The 13912-nt window shown below is 39.3% G+C and overlaps 1 protein-coding gene across 4 annotated transcripts in view; it reads right to left on the bottom strand.

The window, feature by feature from the left end:
* golga4 (golgin A4) overlaps positions 1-12409 on the bottom strand; it is a 202165-nt gene extending 189756 nt beyond the window's left edge. For all 4 annotated transcript variants that reach the window (XM_060925343.1, XM_060925344.1, XM_060925346.1 and 1 more), the window contains exon 1: positions 12187-12409. In XM_060925343.1, the coding sequence (XP_060781326.1) occupies positions 12187-12264 (78 nt within the window). In that variant the 5' untranslated portion in view covers positions 12265-12409. The remainder of the gene's footprint in view (positions 1-12186) is intronic.
* Positions 12410-13912: the final 1503 nt, after the last annotated feature.

The raw sequence follows: 13912 nt of genomic DNA, 5'->3' as shown, positions 1-13912 counted from the left end.
ATCACCTTCAGCACGTGTTTAGAACCTGTGTTCTCAACAACTGAGTATGGTCGCAGATCCGCTGCTATAAAAACACCAGTGGCATTTATTATAGCTTTGGCCCTATCTGAATTACCAGCGAAAGGCTGCTCAAATAAAGACAGGAGCAGGGTTTACATGACACCCCCCCGAGCAGCAGTGTCCGTTATATTCACATGGTGCTGTTTCAAATGAATGATCAATGGCCAGCGATGGCGTTTATATGCAGCAAAATGCTCCACAAGTCTGGGTATGTGTGTTTACTTTTTGTGTCCAATGCTTTTATAATCAGGCTTATTTTTACAGCCAAACACTTGGGCATCTTTAGGGTTGTATACAGCAATATAGAAGCAATGTATCCATGAGCTCTACTAGCCTCGGTATCACGTAGGGTGTAGGCGACCTCACGATTTGTACTCCGAGCACGATAGTTGAACCTTGGAGAGAGGAAGATGTGTTGTGCCGTGTGCAGCAAGCGTGCAGCAGCCAGGAATTTGTTAGGGTTCACCCCCAAAACTAAATTGCTCATAAAACAACAACATTTTCTGGTTCTAGAAGTACCAATTAGGACCATGTAGACCCTTTCTATTTTGTGCTACGTTAGGTGGGGGGTGGGGTGGGGGGGTGGGGGGTGTTTCAGCACGCAATTACCGTTATTGAGTTTTACTACAATCACTATCTCTGCATCTGTAAAAGATTTTTTTTACAACTCCACTCTCATTTCAAGTACTTTTGCAACTCTCACTCCAGACTTTACAAGACAGCCATTGTCATCAAGTACATCTTTTTCCTCCAATTTACAGTGTGATAACTCTGAAATCAGATAAGAAAGCTCTACGGTCCAAAATTAAAAGGATAGAACATCAAGTAAAAGAAAACACAATTGGAACAACTGGGTGAACACATTTAAAAAGATGGTTGATTCTCCAATAACTGTTTCAGGAGGTACATATACAGATTTTATTTCTTTGTGCTATTTTTTATTTCCTTTATTTATTTAATCTGACTTCAAATCCATTGCATTCCTAAAAATGTAATGGCTCTGGTGTGCCTAAAGGCCGGGTCCCATAATACCGATACCTAGAACTTCAACTGTAACGATAACTATAAATAAATCAGTCCCCTGCAGTTTGTGTGGTTGGTAGTCACACCAGACCGATAACGATACCTACAGCCCAGGTCTGGGTTTATCAGTATCGGTGAAATTGCTTCTGGAGCGATTTTTCCAAACCTGATCCAATAAAACATGTGACCAATCGGGTAATTGCTTATGTGCGATGTCTGAGCATGTGCTATTTTTCCTAAACACATTTGTACATCCTTGTTGCATCAATGTAGGAGAAGCTGATTATAGAAGTGTCAAAGAATCCCATGCTTTATGACAAAAAGCACAAGCTGTGCAAAAATGCAGCCAAAAAGGAAGCTGTATGGAACATCATCGGCAGTAGAGTGGGTATGACTAGTAAGTATGTGGCCAAATGTGTGTAATGTGCGTGTCGCTGCACGAGATTAAAACCAAGCTCTAAAACCAATATTTTATAGCGCACAGCCATACACACACACTTTGCCACAAATACTATTATAGATCATGTAAAAAAGATTTTGCAGCATGAGGTCTCATGTCTGATACACTTTATGTGCCCACTGCCAAATAATATACATGTTTTTAAATTACCTAAATTAGATGACACATAAAACTAGTCATCTAAGGCTACATCCACACGACAACGGCAACGAGATGTTATTTAAAAATATATCGCGTCCAAATGGGCAACAATCAGTAAAATATCAGGTCCATATGGCAACGCAACGCTTGCTGAAAACGATGCAATACACATGCCACACCTCTAGGGGCGCTGTAAGACGGTCCCTTCGGAGACACCAGAACAATAGAAGAAGTAAGGACACATGCGCATAAACTATTATGAGCGAGACTTCATATTAGCCACAAAGTCAGGAAAATCTGTTTGTAAAATTACATTATAATGACCAAATACAATGAAAAGTATTTTTCCAGTCTCACCTGTGAAAGGTAATCCCATGTGATCTCGTTTGGACAGCAAACCTGTTGGTACAGTTAAACGCAGCTAATCTTTATTCTCCGCTTTGACCTATCCAAAATGGCAGCGAGGATGACGTATGATTCTACGCGGAAGGCGGCGTCTTTAATGGTCCGGAATAAATTGAATGCTACACGTTGATGGATTAATTTGTTGTTTCTCACCTGTGAAAGGTAATCCCATGTGATCTCGTTTGGACGGTAAACCTGTTGGTACAGTTAAACGCAGCACATGAATCTTTATTCTCCGCTTTGACCTATCCAATATGGCGACGAGGATGACGTATGATTCTACGCGGAAGGCAGCGTCTTTAATGGTCCGGAATAAATTGAATGATACACGTTGATAGATTAATTTGTTGTTCTACGCCCTTTTTGAGGAATGTATTGTAGGACTTAAACCCACATCTGAAGAGGTGAGATCGCTCCTTTTTTTCTCTATTTTTGCTGGCGGGATTGACTCTGCTCTAAGGGCAGAGTCTCTCTCACTTTGCACCATTACACAATAAATATTCACAGTGAAAATATTTTGTAAGCGCATTTCATGAACCAAGTTATAGGATTTGTTGACAACTCGCATCGAGTTCGTTACACTTCTACCCGGCGTGAAGCACTCACAGTCAATCATGTGGTTGTGACGTCATCGTAAACAAATCCGTTCTACTCATCCAGACGACTTCACAACGGCAACGTTGCCAGATCTTTCCACTCTGGAACCCGTTCTCAAAAAGATTGCGTTTTGGGCACCCAAAACGCCGGTGCCGTGTGGACGCCAGGCCTAAACGATAAGCAATTGTATCGGAGTCACCTGAATCCGTTGCCGTGTGGACAGGGCCTAACTCACACACCGGAGTCAGAGCACTGAACGCCCACTTACACATTCACAAAAGAATATTCGCATGGTAACGGCATGATAATCACTTTCACTCTTTCGGTTTCGATTGGTTTCTCTTTCACGGTGGGAACGCTACTGTAAACAGGATAAAATGTGTCAGTCATAGTTTAGGCTACCTGTTTGTGTTAAAGGTTCATTTATTAGTACTCTCAAAGTAAAACACACAGGCATGTGTCTTATGTATATAGATGTGTCATGCCACTGACTGTCGAGTGGGTCTGTTATATGCAGGAGTGTCTGGCGTCTGAGATTAGCCATCATCTGTGTGCTGCAGGATTTCATGAACCCAGATTCTCCTTTTCTTCTTCTTTCAGCTTTGCCTTCTGTGCAAAATGAGCATCAAAAGCAGCTCTTCCTCACGGTCACTGTCAGCCATTGTGTGCTGCTCAGTGCACTGAGTGTGCACACAAACAGCATACAACTGCTACATTTTCCCATGAAAACCAACAACCAGTAGTTAGGATTATAGTTGTGGTGTGATTGCTCCAGACTGGAACTAAATTCAGATATAGGTATTGTCATAGCTACAGTTATAGGTATACGGTAGTTATACTTAGTGTTGTGGGACCAGGGCATAAAACAGCACTCAATGCTCCCTACTATAGAGATTTCCTACTACACACACACACACACTATACCTAAAATAAAGTTATAAAATAATATAAATTATGATACTTGTGCACCATCCCCTTGTAGCTTTCGTCATCTTTTTCAAAAGAATTAGTATCAAGAACGCACGCCATTGCAGAGATTATTATAGAGTCAGTGTGGACACAAAAGAAGGCAGTGGCACATGTCACACATTCAGCGCCGCTGGCCTGTAAATCGCTGCGATCTAATGGCAGACAAGCTTTTAGTGATTTCTGGAACAGAAGTCAGACGCAAAAAAATTATTTTTCAAACCAATTTTTTTTTATTGATTACAACCGTTTTGAGCTTATCACACACAGAAAACCTGGGATTTTATGATGTCATTTTTGTAATACTAGCACTATAAGGTCTTCTTTTGGAAAATATGCTCAAAAAGGTGTCAGTAATTTTTAAAATTCATGCTCACAAACACTTCAGACCTTGTTATTAATGCTTTATTCATGCTTAAAAAGGAAATCTCTTCATTCAAGTCTTTTTTAAAATCTAATGTTTGAAATTTTTGAAACCAAGATTTTGAGAGAATAACCCAAATCATATTTTCTGATTTAATCCGCTGTCAAACATTATACAATGAACATGTGTGCCCACACTGACCATTGATCAGGCCATAAATCTCGGGACTGTACGTTTATTTATTACCCCCATAGCACTGGTACTACTGAGGTTGATAGTTTTGTAGCACAAGCCACAAAATTTTAGCAAAAGTATAAAATGTCTTACCATCTCAAAAACAAGTAATGCAAAGTCACTTAAGCAGGTATGTGACTGGCAAAAGACATAAATGTTGCATACAGGGCACAAAAAAATCCAAATTTTAACAAGAAATGTTTTCTGATGTATTTATAAAATTTCTCTTTCGTTTCACCCTTAATTTCACTTGGTAGTGGTTCTTCAGTTTCTTCCTCATGGGATCATTTTCGGTGTCAGTTTATCATTTGAAAATAACATTTCATTTTCTCACCATCTAGCAAGCTACTTGGAAAGGGTAGTGAACTAAATTACCAGTTACCATTAAATGAAGCTTCACTACACTGCCCCCAGAGAAATATAGCAAGCTAAGCTACACCAACATAAAAGTAGTTTATTACATCAGATGCTACTTTTTATTTTTTTTAATTTAGCCAACTTCATGCCAATTCAATGTTCTCAGTGATCAATAGTCAAGTTTATTTGTATAGCGCTTTTAACAATAAACATTGTCGCAAAGCAGGTTTATAGAATTTGAACGACTTAAAATATGAGCTAATTTTATCCCTAATCTATCCCCAATGAGCACGCCTGTGGCGACAGTGGCAAGGAAAAACTACAATATAACTGTCAGTCAAACAGATACGGAGGTTTAAAAAAAAAAACCTTCAGCTCAATTGTTTACTAAACAACAACCTGTGATCACTACTCTCGCTGCTCCAAAACCAATTTGGTAACAAAAACGTGTACTCCGCATAACAAAATGCTGGTGTCACTAGTGTGTGAGAAAGTTCATCTGTGTCTCTATTAGGGATGAGCAAGTACAGCATTATCTGTATCTGTTAACCATCTGTATCCGTACTCGGAGTGGGCGGGGCCTAACCCGGAAGTGGGCGGGATTTAACCTGGAAGTGGGTCTGGTTGTCTTGAAACGGGAGGGACTTTAACCAGTATGTTATTTTAAGCATGCAGTTGATATGGGTTGATCAGAAATTGTTATATTTATTGCTGATTAGAAAACTATTTAGGCGGCACGGTGGTGTAGTGGTTAGCGCTGTCGCCTCACAGCAAGAAGGTCCTGGGTTCGAGCCCCGGGGCCGGCGAGGGCCTTTCTGTGCGGAGTTTGCATGTTCTCCCCGTGTCCGCGTGGGTTTCCTCCGGGTGCTCCGGTTTCCCCCACAGTCCAAAGACATGCAGGTTAGGTTAACTGGTGACTCTAAATTGACCGTAGTGTGAATGTGAGTGTGAATGGTTGTCTGTGTCTATGTGTCAGCCCTGTGATGACCTGGCGACTTGTCCAGGGTGTACCCCGCCTTTCGCCCATAGTCAGCTGGGATAGGCTCCAGCTTGCCTGCGACCCTGTAGAAGGATAAAGCGGCTAGAGATAATGAGATGAGAAAACTATTTACAGGACAGCATCAGCATTGAGCTTCAGATCAATGGTTTTGATCACGATAGCAAACGAACTATTTACAGAACAAGTTTTGCAACAATGAATACAACACATGCGGTTGCAATTATGAAATGAAATGTATTGAACAAGAGTTTTCACACTCAACATAACTTTCTTTTTTTAACTTTTAATTTTTTTATGATCAGTGTGATTTTTTTTTTGGTTCTTTTTTATTTCCACACCAGGTGTGTGTGTAGCTTAATTTGTAATATTATTTATACCACTGCTACCTAGAAAGTGCCAGACACTCACTTTCTAGGTAGAGTGTAATACCTATTGACACCTGCAAATGGGGGGACAATTTTCTTATTTTTATTTTTTAAAATCGCACAATAGACTACAACTACCAGGTTGATATCAATGCACCACTGAGTCACCTCGCACACATGCACATAAACCCTCACTTCACACAAACAAGTGGCTCTGTCTCTCGCGCGCACACAGAACTAACTGTATCACACGGGTGGAACTGTTTGTAAATTCATTCACTGCACGGAACAATTTTTTTCGTAGCACAATACACAGGATAGAAAGTTTTTTTAACACACACTGCCATTGTACCTCTGGTGTGCCAAATAACTTAGCAACAGAGGTTTACAAAGTGTAAACTTGTTTACTGCAAACTGTCAGTAATGGGTACCACCCAATGCTCTGATATTGGTATCATAGAAAAATGGGGAAAAATGAATACATCCATATCCATAACTAGGCCTGTCACGATAAATTTTGTTGGACGATATATTGTCTCAGAAATTATTGCGATAAACGATATTATTGTTGACATCTTTAAGATAATTTTATGCCACTAGTAAAATAATAATGACCATGCAAATACACCCTTTCAAAGAACAGTAAACTTTTTAATTAAGTCAACTTATTCAATTCAACAGTGGAACGTAAAAAATATATAAATATAAATAAATAACCTAAAGAAATAAAACAACAATCAAACAAAACCACTCACAACAAAATCAATAAATAAAATACAATCTATGGCTCTTAAAAATTGCACTCAAGTAAATATTAACTTGGCACAGGGTAATAAAAAGACACTTTTCTTCAGACAACGTTCTGCTAATCCAGTTTCTCAAAGATTAGTCCCTAGATAAACAAAAAGTGCAAAGTAACAACATATCGCCAGCTGTCATTTGGATAAAAGTAACAACAATTAGAACAAGATAACATGTAGGCAAGGGCGTAGGTTTGGTATTAACATTGGTGGGGACATAAACCCAATGCCAACCCCCAGTGATGCCAACTTCAGGTCAACATTAGTGAGTCACAAATATTTTGCTCTGCTGTGTTCCACCAAAAGAGTATCCATTATTTCTCCAAAGTCCAGACTTTTAAAATTTGAAGTTCAGAACTGTAGTAATTCATGAATAATAATATGCAATTCATTTGATTAATTGCAAATCTTGCATGTGATGATTAACTCATTATACCAATTTGCAAATGTGTTTTACAAGCGAATAACGCACTGACTGTCAGGAGGGTGTATGTTCCTTTCCCACATAAATGGAAGTTAAACACATACAGAGCCTTAAACACTGCGTTACATTAGGCTGGCAGGGGGAGTAGGCTATCTTCTGTGTGATTTTTAACTAGTTTTAGAATGCTAGTTTAAGCTGATGTGCGATTGATCTAATGGTAGAACAGGACGCGGTCTCGAACTTTTTTGACACGTTGAAAGGTTACAATTTTACTTGGTAACAGAATGTATCTGAATTCTGATTGGTTGTTGTTATATTATTGCCCTTTTGTTGTCTTCTTGAGCCCAGAGCGGAGAGGGGAGGGAGAGAAGGTAGTGACAGGGTTCTACAGAGAAAAGTTTTTAGCCGACCGCTTTCAAATGAACCCCCTCAAAAACGAATCAGTTCAGCATGTGTATGTACTCGGTATGTGACGTTTTCAAAAGAGAGGCGGGAGTAACCAAAAACTTCTGATCAAGAAGACGGAGGCTGTTATGCTTATTACGTGAAAATGTTGTATTTGATTAAAAGGTGTCTGGGCCACGAACAACGTCCACGTCACTATTGGGTTGTCGTTTACATGTGTCATGTTACACGAACTTGGTCAGGGCACTCTGCAGGTCTTAACTGAAGCACTTCAAATTAAGGGTTAGCAGGCTGCTAAAGTTCGAAGGCACTTCACAAGCAAGACTCGGTGCAATATTAGCCAACATTAGCACAATTTGATATGATTTAATAATGTCTTTGTGACCTTAATGAACACCAGTTGTTGTCAGTATCCAGTCGGATTGTTATTTACATGCCACACAAACTTAGAAAACAGTCATATTTGTATGTTGTTGTTTTTACACACTGAATACGAACCGTTGTTAACTGATCAATTTTATATGAGCTAATCTAATGTTACATTCCTCAAGGACAGTTTGCTAGCTTGATAGCTAGCAGCCGGTCACTGCACTGCAACCGCACTTGCTAATTGACATGGTAGCTGAACTTGTTTGCTGTTTTCGCGACCATGCCCCCAGAGCGAATATTCATGAGTGAATTTTGAGTAGTGTTTCGCCCAGTGGAAACCTACAGTAACCATTTGTGTACCGTGCACGGAGCGTGATTTTTTTCTTCAATCAGAAATATTAGTAGGGACACATCCATACCCAATTCTACGCCTATGGTCTGTACAACGGAGCAACGTGTTGTTGTCGTCTCTTCCCCATTCAGTGGATACCCTGGCTGGATAACTGTTACATGCTGGGAGGCCCCGCCTCTTACAGAGAGCCGCATGAGACGACAGAAAACAACGCGGTGTTTTATTCAGGCAATGGGTCAAGCTAATACTCTGGAGACTTCCCTATGTAGATGTACAGCACGTAAATGCCAAAACTGCGGTAAAAAAAAAAAATTACTGAGTTCATTTTCATTTACTGTATGATAAATCGGTATATAGAATATCGCGAAAGGCCTATCCATAATGGGTATGAATATATGGAGTCATTCAAATGACTCTTTGGATGTTGCTTTTGAAATCAAACACCAAAGATTTCCATACTGAGCCAACATCAAGTAACTTCCATTAAGAACAGGATTCACTTTAAAAGTTCAGTGGATCACAACAATATGTTATAATCATCATACCATGTGTGTGTGTGTGTGTGTGTGCTGATCTGGGAAAACGTGGCATCGAACCAAACCAGCAAACTCACCAAAAGTACAAATTTCACTTTGATTCAAACTGGGTGAACTAACTAATAGAGCAGCAGCTACAATTATTGACAGTCCATGATTATAGACACCTTTTCAGATTTACCAATAAAATTTTTTACAAAGGTGAGTTTCAGTTACAACAGTTATTATTGGTCAATCAATCAATCAATCAATCAATCAATCAATCAATCAATCAATCAATCAATCAGAAGACACCCACCCACCCTTTGATCTTGTTGTCTGATGACACAGCTCATTACCCGAGACGGAACCTTTTTTTAAGCATGATCAGCAATTTGAGGAAAACCCGGACGTCATCATCGCAGGTAAGCACGGTGAAAAGATCATGGACATGTTTTTGCTTATCAAATTCACCAATATTTCATGATATCCTTGTCGAAACCTACTTTGTTTCTTACTCTTTCATTTGACAGTCTCTATTTTGTATCTAAACACGTGTTTGAGAAGTCACGTGAGGTGTCGATAATACTGATCACTTTCACCAGTGTCCACCATTATCAACACCCTGTGGAATTAAGTGACATTTACAACTGTTCTGTATCGATCTTTGTGCAACACTGTTGAAGTAGATAAAAGTGCTGTGATTTATAAGGGTTTTTTTCCTGATTCGTAACAGAATGGAATACTTGTACAGTATTTGGAATCCTACTGAATCAAATAGAATTAGACCAGAATTAAAAAATTACATGCTTGAAATATTCAGATTTTTCTATCATATTCAGAATTTTTTTTTTTTGCAGTTTGTTGTAAATATCTACCACGTTACAATATCATAAGACAGTTTATACTTTGGTTCGAGGAATGACATGAGACCTTTGACCTGGATTTTCATGTGATTACAATATCAATTGACTGTTGACATTTATTGGTAAACTACAAAACTAGAAATTAATACAAACAACAAATGATTAACAAAATGTGATCTACAAATACTTAGAAAGTCGGTAGAAAGTGGAACAAAAAGATTTTCTGACACAGGTCAAACAATATCAGTTCATCTGTTTACAAACATTAGAATTACTTCCTCATTTACATAAGCACAGACATCTATATATTTATATAAGATATATTTTATACTAAATATAAGTCTATGTAAAACAAACTTTAAATTACTTTTGTTAACTTAATACCACATACCGATTTTTAAAAAAAATAATCATCTGGATGTCGATAATTGTGGAATGGTGTCGATAACTGTGGACAAAGGTGATGATAATTGTGGAACAGTGTCACGTGATCTGATACGCTAAGTAATCGGGAATCAACTCCCCCCAGTGGAAGTTTGAGTAGTTATTCATGCACAATTTACGTACTGCAAGTCTTTTCTACTTTTGCAATGGCCAAAAGATCGTTAAGGTGTCGATAACTGTAGCTGCCGCTCTAGTTACGCAAGGACTATAAATGATTCTCTCTCGCAGTGACTATCAGGCTTTAATCAAATTGCTAGATAACTATGTGCGACAGGGCGTCACGGTGATGTAGTGGTTAGCGCTGTCGCCTCACAGCAAGAAGGTCCGGGTTCGAGCCCCAGGGCCTTTCTGTGTGGAGTTTGCATGTTGTCCGCGTGGGTTTCCTCCAGGTGCTCCGGTTTCCCCCACAGTCCAAAGACATGCAGGTTACAGTAAGTTAACTGGTGACTCTAAATTGACCGTAGGTGTGAATGTGAGTGTGAATGGTTGTCTGTGTCTGTGTGTCAGCCCTGTGATGACCTGGCGACTTGTCCAGGGTGTACCCCGCCTTTCGCCCGTAGTCAGCTGGGATAGGCTCCAGCTTGCTTGCGACCCTGTAGCACAGGATAAAGCAGCTAGAGATAATAAGATGAGAATGAGATGAACTATGTGCGACATAACAAGAATAACTGCTGACCTCTGTCATCAGGAACAGTTAGCTTGTCAAGCTGGTTTTTGCTTCGTTTGACATCCTTCGTTTCACCTGAGCCTGACTTTAAAGAGGAGCAACAGAGCTTATAAGGACTTTGGTTATAAGGAAATCGAGCTGTGCATGCGCGGAACTTTAACTGGCTGTTTTAAGGGTTGTTTTACAATCAGGGTATGCAAGCTGAAAATCACATTTAACACTTATCTTCAATATCAAAAGGCTTGACTAAATAAATTTGGTTGTTTATTGTAGCCCTGTGATAGCTCTATTTACCATGCAAAAAAAAAATTGGTGATAACGTTATTTTTGGTGAATGTATGGCAATATGTCATATTTAGCAAAATTACTCATGTCATTTAGAAAAAGTGCTTTTTTGACCACAGGTAGCTCCAAAAGGGATGCACTTAAATCATTCTTTATACCATAAAACAAATATTTGGTTCCATATCATTGGAAACATAGTTAAGTTTTAATGTTGAATGCCAGTAAGTTTTCAGACTATTTTGATCAAATTAGTATGTAATTGTGTCAACAAAATGTCGTCTCCGAGACAGCTAATTTTTCAATATAAAATAACATATCTAAAATTATTTTCATCCTAAAATGTGGTCAAGATATTGGGACATAAATATTAGAGACAACCAACACAAAGCTTACAGCTTTATATTTAAAAGCACTATGGAAGTAGTGGATTCTGAATTGTCAAAAAAAAAAATGTCCTCTCCGAGAATCACTTCATTTGTTTCTCCCAGCCCTGCTTAAAGCTACACTTAATCTTGTTATAATACAAACTATTACACATGTCTATCTGTTCTTTAACTTGTCCTTCACTTAAAAACTGGTACAAGAACCAGTTTGAATCAATTTGAACTTTGTACCCTGATTGTAAAACAACCCTTAATTCAGTCCTGTGCTCGGACTAGTTAACGCTTCATAATCACAAGCAGTCCAGCGTCGAAACACCAAATGTGTTTTGGAATGTAAGTGAGAAAAATAGCGCTGCTCTGACAATGCACTTGGCTGTAAAAGATTAAAGTGCAGATACCCGTGACAGACTCAACCAAACAACTAAACTAAGCTTAGAAGCATTACTCGTCCCTTTAAAAGTCATCGGACAGACTTCAGGTCAAAACACAACGTCACTCGATAGTAACCCTGACTCTGCTAAAGACAACAGCGTATGTTCATTTAAAAAAAAAAAAAGAAGTTTTTTTTTTCCCTGTAATAGCACCTCAGAGGTGCTAACTATAATAGAAATAATGCTGTAATTGTGACACAAATTACAAGATGAAGTTACTTTGCCGACCAGCTAGTAGTATAAGCTGGAGTATTAGCTAAGCTCACTACTGACCTGGGCCTGTTGGAGTGACAGGACATTCCTTTGTGGTGACTGTTCTTCATTAATTTTCTTCTTAAGTTTCTTAAACATGACTGCTGACACCAGTTGTAACGTCCCAGAGTTTCTAACTTTATTTTATTATTATTATCTGGACCTGCATCCAGTTTACAGTATTGGTGGTTCTGTGACGTCGTTTCTCATTTCGCAAGTAAGATGAACACTGCGCAGATGCCGACGTGGAGCAAAAGTAGGCAACTACGGCATCGCACGAGGCTCAAGCATAATGGCGAAAAGGTAAAGGATAAAGGCTGACTTATAAAGCCAGAGAAGATAACGTGAGCTGATGGAGTAGCTTGATAGACTTCTGTTCAAAAGTGTGTAGCAAGGTCTTTATTCCACTAATCAACCACAAATACATAATTTAAAAAAACAGCAGGTGATTAGTTAAAATAATTGCAAGAATCATACAAATACATGTACGGACTACACAATAGTCTACTTTTTCAGGGTTACATTTATTTATACATTCATATAAATAAATGAATGAATGTAATAACATTTCACATAACAGAAATTTTCTGTGCCTAATAGGTGGCACAATAGTGTAGTGGTTAGCACTGTTGCCTCACAGCAGTGTTGGGCACGTTACTTTCAAAAAGTAATTAGTTATAGTTACTAGTTACTTTTCCCAAAAAGTAACTGAGTTAGTAACGGAGTTACTTTGTCATAAAAGTAACTAATTACCAGGGAAAGTAATTATTCCGGGTGGCACGGTGGTGTAGTGGTTAGCGCTGTCGCCTCACAGCAAGAAGGTCCTGGGTTCGAGCCCCGGGGCCGGCGAGGGCCTTTCTGTGTGGAGTTTGCATGTTCTCCCCGTGTCCGCGTGGGTTTCCTCCGGGTGCTCCGGTTTCCCCCACAGTCCAAAGACATGCAGGTTAGGTTAACTGGTGACTCTAAATTGACCGTAGGTGTGAATGTGAGTGTGAATGGTTGTCTGTGTCTATGTGTCAGCCCTGTGATGACCTGGCGACTTGTCCAGGGTGTACCCCGCCTTTCGCCCGTAGTCAGCTGGGATAGGCTCCAGCTTGCCTGCGACCCTGTAGAAGGATAAAGCGGCTAGAGATAATGAGATGAGATGAGTAATTATTCCGTTACATTTTGTTCCCCCTCAAAAAAAATCAAATTCAATTAGTGTAATCATAATAAAAGTGAATGTTAAATGTGTTTAATGACTGAAATGGACACTTAACAGAACCAATTAGTAACGTTATCTACACTATATTAATATTTTTGTGGGACAATGTGAGATAAGACATCTATCAAATGTAATATATTTTTGTAGTTATTAAAATTATGTTACTAATTACTGGCCACTGACGAGGACAAACGCTTTGTTCCTCGACATAATGTGCATTGCACGTAAACACTCTTGCCTTTTATTTCAAGTAATGAAAAGTAATGGCTGTATTTCCAGTGTGAAAGCGCAGTGCTGGGCTGACCGCTCGCCATCGCTGGGTCTTCCGATTGAAAGAGCGCGCAGTAGTGCAGTAGGCGTGGCTTACCTACGTATGTTGTCCAAATCTACTCTGATTGGCTTACTGTGTCGTTGTCTCGTGTCTCCCCGCCCCACACGAAAGCAGAGTAAAGAAAGGCTGAACGAGCAGCGTGCCAGATGAGAACAGCTTTAATAAAGTAACGCATAGTATTTTATTGTAAGTAACGGGAACGGCGTTATAAC

This window comes from Neoarius graeffei, chromosome 7 (assembly GCF_027579695.1).
Source record: "Neoarius graeffei isolate fNeoGra1 chromosome 7, fNeoGra1.pri, whole genome shotgun sequence".
Lineage (NCBI taxonomy): Eukaryota > Metazoa > Chordata > Actinopteri > Siluriformes > Ariidae > Neoarius > Neoarius graeffei.
The sequence above is the reverse complement of the archived record's forward strand: the minus strand, read 5'-3'. Positions and strand labels throughout refer to the sequence as shown.